At 30.8% G+C, this 18689-nt stretch overlaps 1 protein-coding gene across 1 annotated transcript; it reads right to left on the reverse strand.

Moving 5' to 3' along the window:
- Positions 1-208: 208 nt before the first annotated feature.
- LOC142319882 (uncharacterized) lies at positions 209-781 on the reverse strand. The gene has a single exon (XM_075357555.1). The coding sequence runs from the start codon at positions 779-781 to the stop codon at positions 209-211; it is 573 nt and encodes a 190-aa protein (XP_075213670.1).
- Between the last annotated feature and the right edge of the window lie 17908 nt (positions 782-18689).

Here is an 18689-nt window from a genome sequence, read left to right on the forward strand (position 1 = left end):
GGAATCCTCGCCATCTCCGTGACTTTTAATTCCTGCAGAACAAAAGGCGTAATCTTTCTGCCATCAATGAGCTTGCGAGCAACTTTGTCAACCACTACTTCTACCTGTCTTTTAGACAATCTCAGCGGCTTTGATGTTCTCCCGATCACCGGTCGTATACCGTCAAAAGAAAATAACGTGGCAAAGTGATCACTACCAGTTTCTGACCTCAAAACTCTCCATTGATAGAGCGAAGGATCCCAACTATTGTCAACCAATCAACCAATGTCAGGTCTAATACAGATCTATGACCTCTGGCTTCAAATGTATAAGAGTTGTCATTTAGACAGATCATATCAGTCGCCATCATCATTTCTGTAAAGATTTGCCCTCTTCTGTTAGTATAACTGCTACCAGCAATCGTGGCCTTCCAGTTAAAATTACCCATAACCACGGCTCTTTTCGGTGACTGTAAGATGACCCGTTGTATTTCGTCAATGTAAAGTTCATACTCAGCAATTCCAATATTAGGACTCACGTATCCAGCCACAAGGCCAAAATTCGGCAAAATAATCGCTAAAATCCCCTCTCTTCTATGATGCAACTGCCATCCAATCCTATTACTGATGTTTGTTATAGCGACATCACCAACAGCATCAGCCAGCCAGTCATGACGAGCAGCAGTACCCAAGTTCGGCTCAGTAGTAATCACGATGTCAACATTCAATTCCCTGGCGGTCTCTCCCACTAAATCATGGGACAGAATACTCCTGTTGGCATTGGACAATATTATACTAATCATTTCTGGCTTTGCCGCACTTTACGCCTCCGGTGCGATGGTCAGTCCCATTACAATCGAGGCATTTGGACGCCGCTTTACAATCACGTATAAAGTGGCCCGTACCCCCACAGTTGTAGCACAAAGCCGACCTATCAGGACCTCTGCACTCAAAACTGGTGTGTCCCAGCGCCCAACATTTATGACATTTGACAGGATCCGTTCTGATGTATGAGCGGCAGTGCACCCAGCCAACTCTAAGTCTATTCGAAATCAATTTTAGTGCTGCCCTATGATTTGTGATGACTGTAGCATTACGTATATTACCGTAGGCGTTTCTTATCGAGGTGATCCGGAACGTTTCAGCGGCACCAATAACTGCAACTATCGCCTCACTAATATCACGCTCTGACGTGTCTTCTTCTAAGTCCTTTATATGCACAACCGCTCTTCTATCACCCCTAGTTCTTACGTCCACTTGAAGGTCTGCCGCTCTGTCCTTAAGCACCGTAGTAAATTGAGCTGCTTGCTCGGCATTCTTGATCCTGACCTCTAATTCGTTGTTTCTTCCTTTTCTTAGAGAAAGAACTTCTCCAGCTTCTTCCTTGTTTATTTTGCCCTTCATGGTACGGAGCAAATCCGCATAGGACTTATCCTGTCCCTTGATAACAACTATCTTGCTCCCCTCAACCGGAGGCGTCGAGCGACGAGCCGAAGCAGACCTAGATCGCCCACGGCTTGAATCTGATTTCCTGGGTACTACCAATGTTGCAGGTTCCTCGTTGGTTCTATGCATATAAATATGTATTTTTCTCAAAATATTGCCATATTCACCAGTTGGTAGAATATAGGTCACTTTGCGTACACTGACTAGTACCTTTCTTAATGCATTTATAATGCATCTGGCCGCAAGCTTTTCCCCTTTTTCGGAATCGAAGAAAATAGTAAATTTATTTTTCTTAGTAGCCTCCATTTGGAAACTCTCCATCATTGTGGAGGAGTCTAATGCGATCATGCCTGCTTGGATCTTCTCTGTGGCCGCTCTCTTCGATTTACTGATGTCAACAAATTGACATGTATCCCCGTCTGTCGGAAGAGTAACGACTTTCGCCTTGTTCATTGCCCACGCAGACCACCTGCGCGGGAGTAACTCAATTAATTCATCATCAGACAAATCAAGATTTAAGATTTCTGTCTGATCCGTGTCAGAAGCAGGATCAGTCTGAGTGGACTGCGTGTTAACCTCTACGGGAAGGGGCACATCAGACAGATCAGTTAAGCCCTCATGTATTCTCCTCAGCTCCTGCCCGTGGACTGCTATATATCTAGTCAAACCTGACGTATGTTTTTTCAGGGCATCAATCGCTTGTCCAAGTTATGAAGGAAAAGGAATTCCCCCTACTAAATTCGCTTCGTAGCACTCAGTAAAATTTCCTATACACAGTAGGAAGTATTAGAGAATTTCCTAAGTCCTTCACCATAGTAGTTAAAATCTCTTTACAGCACTCCATGCTGATGTTGGGGAAAAGGTAGGCGGAGTAATATTCCTCCCACCCTCAACCTTTCAAAGCCCCGTCGCAGCCTCACATCACAGGCAGGGAGACCTGTACAGCACCAGATCGCCGCAGTCCCGTCCTCAGACATCAGCCACCAGGACGCGGTCGAGAAGCACACGGTTCGGAGATGAGCGCCAACGTACACGCCCACCTCCGCTACATAACTGACCAGAAGGCCTTGTGCCAGCATGCTGCCGCTCCGTTAGGTGTCCCTCTAAACCACATCTAACATTTTGCGGTATTCCTGCACTCCACAGCCCGGTGCCCTCTATGTTTACCCTTAGACTATCGTTTTTTATTTCCTTCCTCCACCCTCCTGACGGCCTCCACCATTTTACTGGGTGTCTGAGGTTTTGGAGATGGAATAATTCAAAGTAAATTACGGAGGACGTCTTGCTGCCAGTATCGATGATACCGACATAAGTGGTGCGGTTTTTAATTATTTTTTTTGATAATTTGAAACTTTTACGAGTGTTAAAGTTTGGAAAATATTTTTACCTTGATAACAGTAAAAAATAAATAAATAAAGCAGTTTCAAATTTTATAAATGAAACAATAAAAATAAATTTTTTTCTATGGATAAGGGATTCATTATATTTTTATTCACTGATATAATTTGAAAACTGCTTCCGCTGTGATATAACTTGATTTAAGGAAAGTTATATTAAAATATTCATAAATGGATAATGTTGAACAATGAAAAGTTCACTTTTAATGGGAAAGGTGCTTTGTAAAAATAATCGAACTTTTTTGTGATAGATTAAACACAATGAGGTAGGTACTTTGTAAAAATAATTGATACTATTTTTGTGATAGATTAAACACAATAATTATATTTTCATAAAATTTAGACCTTTCTAGATATAGCAAACCTTTAATACATTCCCAATATAATAAACAGGTTAAGATTCTAATTCTACGTTAAACAATTCGTGGCATAGAAGCAAAAAAAATATAAGACACGCGTATGTATAAAGCTCTGAAACTAAAATATTAGTATTTTTGGTCTCTGAGAAGATAAATGTCAAAAAATATAAATATCTGAGGTATACATTTTTTTTAAAGATACCAATATTTTTTCTCAAAAAAATAGGACTTGGAGCTTTGTACTTAATCCATCGCAAAATAAATTTTTGAAAATATTAATTTAAAGTGAATCCTACAAACCATAAATTAAAACGTAAAAATATTTACTTAAATTTATTCGTAGAACAGTTTAGAACATATAATCATTACATTACAGTTCAATCGTTATATTACACAATATTAAACCATAAATCGAAAGTTTAAACGGTTTTTGTAACTTTGTCAGTTCATTAAAACGTAAATAAGAGTAAAATTTATGTGCATATATAATATTCATGCAATATCTACTTACATAAACATAAAATAATTCAGGTGGTATAATGGGTTTCAATCTGAATGAATATGTAATAGTATTAAAATCAAACGTGTTATAAAAAAATAATAAATAAATAAAAAATTATCGGAAAATCGTGGGTCGCTAAAATCAACTTTTTAACTTATTCACCTCTACTTAATTCTTTTATTACAGTATTATCTACTTCTCCTTAATATTTATTTAATATAGATATAATTTACTAATTTATAAAACAAGGAGTGTATCGTTCATTCGCCATAAGAATTAAAGAACATATTAATTGTATTATTAAAAATAATCAAGAAAAATCTAATTTCGCTAAACACATTTTAGAAATTGGACATAATTATATCTAACGAATATATTTAAATATTAGAGTACAATAATAATTATTATAAAACCAGTATTTTAGAAAAATTTAATATATATTTGAATAATAATAAACTGATGAATGAACAGATTAGATTCGATAACGATGTCCTGTATAAACAAATTATATAATAATTAATTATTAATAGGTTGGTAATATTTCATTTAATTTAACTCTTTTCATAATAGTCGCAAACATCTTACTAACACGACGTTACGGTCTTATTGACGTACAATTTAATTTTATTTCATGACGACCGACTATTATGAACGTAACAATTTTAATCTAAATACAATTATACTTTTGAATTTGAATTAACATATTTTGGGAAATCCCTGATGATGGAATAACGGCTCCGAAAGTACTCGGTTATGTACTTTTAAAATTTTTGGTAAGTGGAACTTTTTTTATACGAATTTATGTGTGTCTCCCATAACGAGTTAACGAGTTGAAAAATCAGGAAAATCTTTTCTAATTGTCATTTGTTCAAGATAAATTGATTGTATCGTTTCCATCCAAAAGTTTTATTATTAATTCCAAGTAAAAAATTTGATTTTATACCATTTTTTAATAGTTAACGTACCAAAATACGCTTATTTAAAAACTGAATACCTAAAAAAATGTACTTGCATATACATTTTTGATGTTCTAATAAAGTATGTAGTCTGGTTTTTTCAGCTTGTTTTTTTAAATTAATCTGGGGGCTAAGATTACTTCTCGTGTATGGTTGCTTTTTGTGAAACCAAATTGGTTTTATAGATCGGAATAATATAATCTACCTTCCAGTTTTTTACTGTCAGTTATTATAATTTAGATGTATGAAATAGTAAATTTCTAATAATTTTTGGCAGTTTTGACATCTACCACTGCTTTCTTTTGGTATAGTAAAAATAAACCCTTCATTGAAATCTGGTAGCAACTGTTTAATGTTATAAACTTTGAACATTAATCTGTAAAGCCTATCCTGGCCTACAACTTAAAGTACATTCACCTCCATTCATAGCCTCTGACAAACTAAAGTAAGTTACTAGAGGGAGGTAGTTCAAACATAAGGAAGAAATTGGATTCTATCTCTTAAATAACGGTGGTACACGATGTATAAATTCTACTTTGTTAAATAATTTTACTTTTATAAAATGTAACACCGCTCTTCTCTGCAAGATATTTTGGTTACATATATTAGAAAATTCTCATTTGGATAATTTCCCGATTACATTAGAATAATTTTTCAGTTACAGATTTCTAGTAGTGTATTCTTTAAAGTAAAAACATAAATGTTACTCTTTGTTTTTTATCTGGTAGTTTTCTTGCCGTGTGTTTGTTGCGGGAAAGAATTTATATGTTTATATATATATATATATATATACTCAAAAATGTTCATTTCTTTCTTCTTGTAAAATGAATGATTTATTGAAAAATTGATTATAATTTCGTAATATCGTGCACACGATAATTATAAGTTACTTGTTTGTCATTTACTGAATTTATTTTACTACGAAGTTCTAAAATGGGAATGTTTTTTTTCACTATTTTGTTTAATACAAATTTAATGTAAATAGTGACAACCTTAATATTCTATAGCATTTTAGTAAATATATAATATTGTATATAGTATTACATACATTAAATGTATGAGATGAGAAAAAAAAACATTTTTTTTTTTAAAGGATAAAGCATACACTACAAATTTGAAATTGTATTATATACTGTACATTTATTTCTACTATCATTACTGTACATTTTACTCTTCATTTATCTCTATTGCCATTAAATAAGTAGATTGCATAGGTCGTGTTAAGGATTTTTTTTTTTTACAAGGAAAAAATAAAAATTGTTATATAGATTTTTTTAATGTGCGATTATTATTATTCAGACAAAATATGTACGCGCTAAATGCGTAGAAGATTTCCTATTTAAAAACACTTTTCGTATGTTTGCGCTAAAAACAGAATTATAATTTACGTACATCTTAGTTTCACATCTTGCTTAAGTGAATGTTACTGACCGTGATAATATACTGTTATGACCCTAGACATAAAATCGTCTTTAAATCTTATTCTAACGAAGATTAAACTTTGTAACTTAGGTAAATTATAATGTTTTTAATATTTATGTTATTAGGTTATACTTAAACTAAAATAAATGTATAGTCCCTTGTTTTTTGACTAATTTAATAAAGTCTTATCGTATTAAAAATTAATAATAGTCGCTGTATTACAATAAAATAAAAAAATTTAAAAATTACTTACCACTATAACTGAGGTTTTTTGCGCATAAGATTTCGCTTTTTCATTAATTTTAATACTTGACTCACATTTTTCAACAAAAAAAGGAAAAAGGTATTCAGCAATTGTACTAAAATAAAAATTATATATCAGCTGTTATAAACAACAGATGTGATTTGTTTAATTTGGTCACTTTGTCGGTTTACGTAGTGGCAGATTAAAAAAAAAAAATGCCTTAATATTCAAGATTCAAAAAAATTAAAAAATACTTAAAAAAACAACCGAGTTAAATAACTTTGTAAAAATTAAAAATGTCTTCTTTACTCTTCTTCTTATGCCTTATCCGCTCAGCCAATATTGTCATGTTGGCCATCATAATTTTATTCACCGGTGTCCTGAAAAGAGGTAGGTGTTAACTGGAATACCAGTGACATTTATACCTTCTCCTCGGAGGACAGAATACAATCCTGCCTCACCCCTCCTTGTTATATTCATGTCCTCAGGTACACCACCCATCGACGCGAACACAAGCCTATTATTCTAGTAGGTATCAAAATGCCAAGAGGTATAACGCGTTAATTCTCTGAAGATTTTAGATTCTCAACCTTATCGAACGCTTTCTCAACGTCAGTGAATAGTAAAAATTCTGTCACGTTTACGTCTCTGCATCTTTGTACAAGGACTTGCAGGCTAAATAGAGTTTTCTCGTTCCCAGTCCTTTCCGAAAATCATACTGCGTTTCTCCGACTTCATTGTAGAATCTTTAATGTAATCTTTCATGGAAGATGCGCAAGAAAATCTTAGCATTTCACGGCGTTACTCTTTTTTGGTTATAGCTAAAATAAGTGGCTATAACCAATCATTAGGAGTAATTCCTCCACTGTCATATATCGCATTGAACAGTTGAGTTAGATTTTTACACCGGCCCTTTTCAGTAACTTCAGTACTTCAGCTGAAATTTCATCAAAGACTACTATTTTACCATTTTTAGCTCTCCGTATTGCTTTCAAGAGCTCTTAGTCAATAATGCTTGGTCCCGTCATAACTTCCTGTATTCCACGTCGGGACGATGATTCATCTTCAAAGAGTTCCATATATGTTCTTTATGTTTTAAATTTTCCATCCTTATCCAATAAATTACCCTGTGTCTTTTGCTTTCTCTAGCAATCTCTTTAAATTTTATTTTTTTTATTGGGGCCAAATTAAAAATCACTATTACTAAAAACTTAAGACACTTAATTTGGTATCAGTTTAACAAATTTTAAGAATACAAGCTTTAGTTTTTAATTTTAAAGATTTTAAATTTTAAGCTTTTTTAAATTTTTATTTAAAAAGAGAAAAAGAACAAATCCTGTCCTTGTGAAAACTAGTCATTGCAGTAAATGCGAAGGTGAAAAATTTGTATCTTGATAAAATTTTTTAAAAATTCAGAAAGACGATGTATGTATTATTTTTTCCGTAAATTCCAACCAATCTTCTTGAATTTCTAACACCAAATAACCTAAATATCAAGAGCAAAAACTTCTCTAATTGTCACATTATACAATGAAATTTTTCCTGCAGATATTTTCTACGAAATTTATAGGGAAAAACTACAATTGATCCATCAAGTTGTCACCACATCTAGGGCTTATTCTAACGAAAACAAATCTTGAGTATTCTTCGGCAAGCGACTACTGTGAAAAAACGTGTTCAAATTACACATGACGAAATATAAAACTTGTTAAATTATGATGGTGATTAGGAAAGAAAATTTAACCTTCCTTTGAACAGTAAGCTTCTCGTGTCCAAATTGAAACCGAAATTAATATGGATGAGATGTATTCACCTGTAGGAAACGGAAAGTAAAACTAATTTACTCATCCTTAAGAGATATTTCAAAACAAAGTTTTGGCGTAAATTCTTAAACTAATCATGATTCGAGTAACTCTGAAACCCCCAATACTTCACCAAAAAAAAAGCCCACCGTTCATTAAATAGATTTGTTATTACAACAATTTATAAAAAATGAATTACACGGTGTATCAAAGTACTCGGTGCTTTTAGACAAGAGCCTGTCCGAGTATACTCCTGATTTTTTCTTTTTTTTTGGAGAACTTTCTTCTGTGGGTTCAGGCGTAATTTTTTCCAGATAACTTACGTAAAAGAGTTTTTGTGACCAAAGATGAGTAAAAATATTTTTAAATAAGTTTTTAAAAAGGTTTTATTATTATAAAATTTGATTCAGATTTCGTTGCCAAAGGTTTATTTTTTTAATTAGTACTATTTTTGCCGTCATGAACAAAAACATAGGAAATAATAGAGATTTGTTGTAAATATCCAGGAGTATTATGATAGTTATTAATCTTGAAGTTAACAGAGATCAGCTAGTAAAAATAGTTTGGTTACTGCTATTACAAATAATGGATATCTAGGTAATTGAATTACTAGGATGAACAAAATTTATTAGGTCTTATAGGAGGTTTGTTGCTTATTTATTTCCCTAAAACATAAACGATTTAAGGAAAAATACGCTGATAAAAATTTCTACTCGAAAAGAGATTGAAAGTTTTATTATTCTACAAATCTACATATGAATTAAAGTTTGGGTCGTGTGGAGAGTTCATGTTTTTTTCATACCGTTGGTGATCATCGCAGTTTCAGCCGTTGTCAGTCTGCGATCCTGTGACGTTTGTGGTATTTGATGTTTACAATCAAATAGAATTTCTGTATAGAATGCAGAAACGTTTTCAGTCTTACATTACCTCTCAAGATGAAGGTTGTCAATTTTTAAAGCCGTAAAATTAAAGTACGCTATTTAAAATTAAAACAGCGATTTTTGGTTGGATGCTAGGGCAGGAATGTACAAGTACTGCAACTCAGTTATTGAAATATTAATTTTACCTTAAAAAAAATATATATATATTTTTTTTTGTATTGCTTAATTACTTAAAATGTTGTTTCGCTTAGATTCATTCTAGTAGCCAAATTGCAAATTTTTACAATAAAATTATATAATAATATAATATATTATTAATATTATTATATAAATTATAACGTAGATATATTGAAAATTCCATCTACATTTATATTCCGTACCGATTTTCCGATTTATTTTTAGTCCTTCACTGAAATTCTATCACATTTAAAAAGAAAGGTAGAAAGATAGACAATAAATTAATTACAGTGGAACACAGTTTATCCGAACGCCGATTTTCCATATGTCCATCTATCCGGACAGCGTACACACGCATTAATTATAGTGGGACACCCTTTATCCGAACACCGATTTTCCATATGTCCATCTATCCCAACAGCTTACATCCGCATTAAGAAATTAAAAAAAAAATATTATTCAAATAAAGTTTTGCTTTAAAAGCAAATGTATTTGTCTCAATTTTTGTTTTTTCTGACTTCTTTAATTGATATTCTTGTAAATTACTGTTATCATACGCTGCGCCGAACTCGGCCTTGCAAAATTACTTACTCTTTCCGTTACTCCTCGGCAGTTTTATACTTCCTCCTGACCTGCCGATTCAGTACCCGACTTGTCCTTTTGAGTTTTAAAACATAATAGTTTTAATCGTCCGCGCCCTTGCGTTTTTCTATAAGTCCTGGTCGAACAGGAGCTTTTGGAGGTGCCACAAATTTTTTAAACGGACCAGTTATTCTAAATAAAGAATCCCTTTTAGTTCCTTCTAGATTCTTCTTTCTTTATTTCTCGTTCTTCTTAATTTGAAGAAATCCGTTGCAGTATGCTAACCTAATCAAATTTTCTCTAAATTCTCTCAATTCCGATTGCCTATATTGCGGATACTATGTCTCTCCTGAACATGTTGTGTTCAGGTGTCGACGGTGGATGGCTAAAAGAGGCATCTGCGAACAAATAGCTGGACCGCTTGATGTAGGTACAATTGTACCGAATATGCTATTTGGAGTCGACAAATTCAGGGCTGTGTCAAAATATAGAACAACGATACAACAGCACAAAGGCAGGGACGACGAGGTAGCAAGGGGGGATGGACAACCTTCTGTGGAGTCGTCATTCGTCCGAACTTGCTGGGATGGGCGACGATGATGAGACAAGAATACTCCGTCGCCCTCGAGCTGTTAAAACCGAGATCCGGCTCGGATCTCAATTTAATTAACGTATAGGGGCAGTTTCATTCATGAATGGAAGCTAATAAGCCTATTTTCCCTTTTTTTTTGGTCGGTTATCGTTTTGCTTGATATCTGCAGGCTAGACATAAAAACAATTTTTATGAAATTTAGTTCAATGGGTTCTGAATATGGGTGTTCATTGATACCAGTTTATTTTGATTATAATCTCAACGAGGTGGTGAAATACATTCACAATGGGTCTTTTATCTCAAAACCTTACGTAAAGAATAGAATAATTTAAAAAAAAAAAATTCTTTACCTGAACTTGTATATTACTGTATAATATACAATTGTATATTTACATACTTTATTGATATACAAACTTTTCTTCTAAGTAGTAATCTGTCGTGGGCAAAGCTCTAAATAACCAGGATTGCATAAAAAGTTGAATTCTTTGATGGCTGTAAAAAAATTTTTTTTTTTCCTAATTATTTATCTATCTTCCTTTATCTATGTATTTTATAATTATCTTGGAATTTGTAATTTTATAGTTTATTAACATTTTTTTCTTTGTTAATTAAACGTACACTTTAATTAAATAATTTTTAACTGATGATGGTATTAATGTTAAACGGTATATTTTTAATTTACACTTCAACGATTCTTTCAATTAAAACGTTCATAAGTACGAAATCTTTACTACAAATCTCACCAAAAAGGAGGAAGTATAAATATATATATATAAAGATAGAGAGAGAGAGAGAGAGAGAGAGCGAGTGAGAAATGCAGACCGACAGAGAAGAATGATATCGAATTAATTGACAATATTATGCCAGGGAAGCTTCATTACCTAATATGTAATAATCGGCTACAATGAATTTACCTGCACATTAATTATCTTCTTAAATTAATAAGTGCACTGTTAATATATACTGAAGGTGTTACAAATTATTAAAAATAACTTCATAATTATATTCGGGCAGTTGAATTTGATTCTTTAAGGGGTACTGACAAATACTACAAACTATTTTTTTACTTTCAAGTTGGATTGTCCACAGAAACATATTATATACTACTTTTCATTTTGTTGTTTTATTTTATTTATCATTTTCCTTTTTTCAAATGTATTTTTACTAATTTCTTTATATTTATTCTGATGATGATGTTGACAGTTTTAAAATCGAAATGCGCATCTAGATATTAATTTCTAATAAGCACTTTTTGAGAGTGCTTATTAGAGTGATTTTTTTATATTTTTTTTAAGCATGGTTCATTAATTTTATTGGCTTAATTAATGATATATTGTTTTCTTTTACAGGTGACTTATTTCAAACCTTTGTAGATCGTAGTTACATTTACTGAAATAGTGGTAAGTAAGGTTAACAGAATATTTTTATGAATTAATTTTTTTAGTTTAATGTGTGTTTTTTAAAAATATTTTATATGTTTGATTTCTATATTACAGTTGTAAAAATAAATCGAAGTCAAAATGAAATTTTTTCAAATAAAACAAGGAATAATTATTGATCATAAATTTTATTAAGACTAATTATGTTGAGCCAATCCAGAGATTAATCAAAATACGTATGTCTTCCGGATATTTCTATAGTATTCTATTCATTCTTAAAGTGAGGGTAGTTCTTTTGTAAACAGTAAAAGTATAAATACTTGCAGAAAGTGAATTGTATGAATTTTAGATTTTTCTATCGTTATCTTGTTAATGCAATATCAGTTTCTATTAGTTATAAAAGTTTTAATAAATCAGATTGTATTTTGGTATTTATAATTTGTCATTAAATCAATTTTGTTTTCTTTTTAATGGAGTTACTATCTTGCATGTTTTATATACATATATATATATATATATTTATTTATTATTTATTATTATTAAAATTATTTATAATATTTTACATATTTTTAAAGTAATAAATTGTATTTATAAGAAATTTTTACTTTGTTAGTTTCTCAATATCCTTGTCGAACCGCGAACACCCGACAATACTCCAACTAATAAAGTAAACAAACATACAACAAATAAAACAAAGTACAAATACAATAAAGTACAACAAATATAAAATTTTTTAATGTAACTACGAAATATTTCAATTTTTTTGTTTCACAACAATTTTGGGGGACTTTTCAGGTCATATGAAACCATCAAATTTACCCATTAATTTAAGTTCAAAAAGTTTCAGTAAAACTTCATTTTATCCTTAGAGGAGAAATCAGGACGAAATTTTTCGCAAGGTACAACATTTCCGTACCAAGGTTTATATGAATTATTTTCTTTATTTTTACATGAAAAATATTTCCTGAAATTCTTTCATTTTCTTCGTAATATATCTTGTACATATACAGAGTGTTAATTAACCTTCGGAATTCTTAAATTATTTTTTAACATTTAACATAAAAATTTAATTTACCAAATCCCCGAGAAGTAAAAAAAAGTTACGGAATGTAATCGACCAGCAATATAAAATAATATGACAGGCCCGTTATATCAAAACTGAATTATAAATTCTTTGTTAAAAAAAAAAGGTAGCTAACCAAGCTGCATCGCCACAAGACTATTCCTGTTTTATCTGACTTATAGACCAACGTTCTCTCCATTCGATAACAGTGTTTTATGCGTGACTAGCTCAGATTAACTTGCGTCACCTCTAAAGAGGTACTGATTTTTCTTTAGTGTTGATAATAAAAGTATAAATAAATACAGTATAATAAAATCAGCATAAATTAAAAAAGTTGTAATGCTTTTTTTTGGAGGTGAGAGTAATTTATGATGAAGTTTTATTGTAAAATTATTTCTACGTCTATGATAATCGGAAGAAACTAAAAAAATTCCATAGAAAAATATACAACCAATAAAAAGTTATCGAAAGTCTCTTTTGTAGAGGGTGAAATTTTATTGTAATATTATTATTATTAAAAATGTATTTTTAAACTTTTACTAATATCTAAAGTTTAAATAAACGAAAATATTTTTAAAGATTAAAAAAAAAAAATCAATATTTTTAACCTCTAGTCGCCTCTCCCACCTCTAATATGCTCCCAAAGTATTTTTTTGGATCACTTGTACTACTGCTATTCCTAGGAAGACATAAAAAAATAAAAATAAATAAAAAGATAGCTTTTTTCGATTTTCGGGAAGGGGAAAATTTTGGAACAAAATGTTTTTAAAATGATAAGAAATGCATAGAGATAGTTCGCAAAATTTTGAGTAAACTGACGCCAAAATCCTATCTATCCCTGGAGATACTGACCCCAAACAAATACCAACAAATTGCCCCATATACTAAATTTTCTTTACAAAATTTCATCAAAATCAGTCCATCCAGTTAAAAGTTATTAAGCTTCAAACACGCCACTTTTTTTTGTTTTTTGATGTCTCCGCGTCATGAAATGTCAAGAAATGGAAAAATCCCCTACCCCATTTTTTGAGCGATTACTATACTTTTTTCTTGCAGCGTAGCTCTAGAGCTACGATGCCATCAAAGTAAAAGCGAGTATTAAAAGAAAGTTAATAAAGATATTGCAACGAGTAAAATACCAAAGAAGGATATGTGCTAAAAGCCACTTTTTTTACCTGCAGTTTATTTTCTCTTTAGCAATATTTTATAATGGAAGTAAAAAGGATTTCCACATTATATTCTCTTATGGTTTTAGAAATTTTGATTTAATTTCTTCGTACATTATATGAACCTTAGATATAATAAAACCTTTACTTTACAGATCGTAGTTCAAAAATTAAACAAAACGTAATATTTTTAAGACTAACCATTTTTAAATCACAATTCCTCACGATTTACTATCAAAAAAAAACATTTTACAAATAAATAATTGACTCATGAATGCCTGTACTGGTAACCTGTTTCACTGCAACATCTTGGCATTCCGTTCATCTATTTCAATCCAAATCTAAATTATAAGTATTTGACTAAAGATATCTTTCTTTTTTTTTAATTTTATTCTTTATAAAGTAATCGAATTACTTTTTTTTAGTTTTTTAAGTTGTAATTTAAAAAGCTGGCTATGCTGGTAGCTTTCCCGGCTACGCTGGTCAAATCTAGCCCTTTAACTGATCATAAAAAAATCTAATAATGAAAATTAGAAGAGTTAGAGCCAAAAAAATATTAACAGAATATATATTTTTTACAGGTAAGGAATCAATTTTGAGAAATTTGTTTCTAAAAGTTTTCATATACAGATTGTCGCCGAATGGCTTCGATAGCACGTGGCACTTACTAACCTTATGGTAGCCCTGAAAAGGGCCGTTTTTGTCGTAAGCTTTGAAAAGAGCTATTGGGTCCTGAAGCTGGTCTCCGGCGAAGTCGGGGAGTTGCGGCTCGTCCATTGAAGTCAGACCGGGCTTTCCCTCAGCGGCAGTTGGGTCTCCACTACATCGTGGCAGTGGTGGCCCGCAACACTATGTCCTAACCGCTAGACGATGTCCTAACCACCAGAGCCCGCAGTGTCAGGTCAACGAGTTTTAGAGTGTTAGTAGTAGGGAAATGAAATTACAACATGGCAGCACCTAAGTGCGATATTTTGTTCTCCTGTTACGTTCCAGTTGGCATTACATTTTTCTGTCGCCCCTAGTATTTATAACTTACTCGTCAAATTTTGGTAAGCTCAGTTGATGCGCAGGGTCGGGATGAATTCCTGGACCGGCGACTTGTTTCTTGCTACCTATGATGATACATTATCCCCTCCATTGCACTATTACCGATTCCAACACTCCAGGAAGAATACTGAACGTGCTTGTGTTTATCCTTTCTAAACTTTGACAAGTAATAGTAAACTAGGTTTAATAAATCTTTTTTTAATAGTCAACATGGTACAAACAGATTATAACAAATTCTAGAGCAGTCATGTCACTTTTAAACAACAGCAAGTACAAATGTACGTTGATGACGATATATATTTATTGATTTAACGATTTTCCGACCTCTTTGGTTGAGTGATAGCGTCCCTGCCTTTCTTCCAGAAGATCTAGGTTCAAATCTCGGTCGGACTTAGTTTTTTCCACTTCTTACAATTTCTCATTATTAAAAAATAAAAAGAGTACGATAAGATTAATTGAGTTTAAAGCTATAGTTACCGGAAAAATTAAAACCGTTACTTTTAATTAATTTTTAATTCCCATGTCGAATCATAGCATTAGAATCGCATATATTTTCCATATCTGTTCCTAAAAAAAGAAAATATGCGTTCATAACAAGGGACGTTATTTACATGGTTATTATATGCGATAGACCCTTACATAATTTAATGTACAACCGTGATATAAATTTAAAAAAAATACTGTTCGAGGTTTTTATAATTAACAATGTTAAAAGAGACCGTAGGTAGACCGGTAAGATTAAAAAATGTTTAGATTCTTTCTCTTGTTACCAATTATTTATGACTGTCTAAATTGATTGTAAAATACAAAATAGATGATTGAGATACACAGTGTTTACTAAATCAGATGTTTTCTAGTAATTTATTATAAAAAAATACAACCGTTCGAAGATTCATTTAATTAAGTTAAATATCTGAAAACTAATACTTTGTGAGAGAATAAACAAGGAATTAGTTGGTTTTATTTAGAATAAAAGAAATATAACTAACTATTCTCTCAACAAAACAATAAAAATAAACCAAAACGACAGTATAACCTGTAAAATATAATCACAGATTAAATTGTTACTTTAAATCAAATTTTTATTCATTACAAGATAAAGATTACATAATTAATTGTAAAAAAAAAAAAAAAAAACATAGTTCAAGAGAATAGAACATAGTCTCAACTTTAATAGAATACAAACAATGTACGAAATGATAATACAAAATTACCCATAATTCCTGTAATTTTTCATCAGAATTTGCTAATTTTTACATGCTTTTCTTTAACTCACTTTTGTTCTACGGTTAGCGTACGGAAATGGACCGTATGAGAAATATAATGTGAATTATTATTCTTTATAAATTTAAATATATATATATTTAATACTTTTATTTATAGACACATCAATAACTAAAGTCATTAGCGATTTATCAGTGTAATATAATACCGGTAAATTTATAGTCTTGAACAAACTCAGGTCTACTACTCCTGAGACGTGTGGTTAATTGAAACCTAACCACCAAAGAACACCGGTATCCACGTTCTAGAATTCAAATCCGAGTAAAAGTAACTACCTAATTACCTTTATTAGGTTTTGAACCTGAGAACTTCGATTTCAAAATCGGCTGATTTACGACGACGAGTTTACCGCTAGACCAACCCGGTGGGTTAAATATAATTTAATTATTCTACGTATGAGGATAAATAATTTAATTAATTACAAAATGAAATGTGATTAATTAGTTGGTATTTAAGTATATAATAGAAATTAATTTCTCAAAATTTAATAATATTTGTTTGATTTTTATTTTATAATCCTAAAAAAATGAAACTATACTAAAAACATTGTAATTATATAATATGTAAATATTTATGTAACCTTTACTAATAAACTAGTGTTGTTTCATAAAAATTTCATTTTTGCGACTAAAAAGTATAAAATAAAATTTAAAAAACATTAAAAAGATGTTTTTCTATAAAAACTGAAAATCTAAAAAATAAATACTTAAAATATCGTACTAAAAAGTAAAAACCAAACATTTTTCAAAAATTTTGGACTTTCTTAACTGCAGTAATAAGCTCTCATTGAGAACTTTTCAACAATGGAGTTATTCTTACTTTCATTGGTTTTAGAGTTATAGCATAATAAAATTTTAATTAATTAAATATTTGGATCTTACAAAGGGAAGGCACATCGGTTCAACTCCAACTTCATCTCCTTTTTTTAACATTTTTCTTTTATTCAAATATATTGTTTTATTAATAATTATTAACCTCTGACTGCAAAAAATTTTTACAATAAATAATATTCAATAATAACAATGAAAAAATATCAGAAGTTGTTAATGAAATAAACTTTTATGTACTTTTCATTCAAAAAGAATGTGTGTATATATAATTTAGAAAACGTACAAGGAAGTCATGTGGTATCCACATTAGATGTTTTAATATAATTTAAACAGATTAGTTTTATAATTTCACTGAAATAAAGGTGGTTTCAAACAAAACTTTTTTGCTTATAAAATATAACTGCTATTAAATGAAAACACCTCACATATGTTATACAATTTTAAATTATTTTTAAATTTTCGTGCCCTTTAATTCGGTCGCTTTTGAGATCGCTGGTTTGGGAACTGATCGATGGTTTTGGTTTACCAGATGCCCATATAAACGCGGGCTAGATGAAAGTTCGAAATCGGAACCTGTTGTGACGGTACAACCTGTTGTAATTTGCCTTATTAAGTATGTGTGTGAAAAAGCAAATTGGAAGATGAAATATTCGAGACCAGCAGTTGCAGATGAACTACTATAGCGTTGCTCCGTTTCAATACAAGTGACCACATTTACGTCTCAAACAGACATTTCTTCTCTCTAAAATTAACATTACTTATTAATAATAATGGAGTGTTAAAATGATAAACGTTTTTGTGTTTGAGTGTATCGAAGAAAGTGATGCCATAATACATTTTAATGATGAAAAACTAATGATTTGTCGTTAAATATTAACAGCATGTTTTTTTTTCAAATTGAAATACTTTAAAATTAGAAATAAATAATTTAATAATTGAAATATTTAAAATTTAGAACCCGAGATTAACATTAAAGTTGGTATCTTAATTTAACGATAAAATAAAAAAAGAAAACGATAAAATTCTAACAACAATAACAAAAATTGATAAACATCAACAAATTGGTAGAAGTCAGATGCCGGGAAGATAGAAACAGCGAATTGCTGCAGTAAACAGCTGCAGCATACAGTATCACGTCGTGAATTTAATTTACGATTGAAATTGATATGGATATCGTATCTGGGCATATCTATATTAAATATCTGAGCAATTAATGTATACGCGATTATTATTTAATATAGATATGCTCAGATGTATCCATATGATTTGGTTTTTATGGCTACAAAGAATTACTTAAAATACGTTTCCCTATGAAAGTCGTGAAAAGGTTTACCGACAATTTTTTGTTTTTATTTTTAAAATATCCAATTAAATAGCAAGTCATGTGCCAAAATGTTCTTACTGGCCGGGTTCTTTACCATTTCTTTTTTAATTTATTAAATTTGTGAACGTTTTCTACAAATTAAAAGATAATATAATTGTAAAATTTGTTTATAACTACTACTTTACTAAATTGTGTATAGAAAAGAAGCGAACAAACCAAATTATTGTACTACTCACTTTTTAATGTTTTCTTCTTATT

This window comes from Lycorma delicatula, chromosome 2 (genome assembly GCF_047948215.1).
Source record: "Lycorma delicatula isolate Av1 chromosome 2, ASM4794821v1, whole genome shotgun sequence".
Taxonomy (NCBI): Eukaryota; Metazoa; Arthropoda; class Insecta; order Hemiptera; family Fulgoridae; genus Lycorma; species Lycorma delicatula.

What these genes read in the sequence shown, in the direction of transcription:
- LOC142319882 (XM_075357555.1), bottom strand. Translation starts at nt 781, where the DNA reads ATGATTAGTATAATATTGTCCAATGCCAACAGGAGTATTCTGTCCCAT.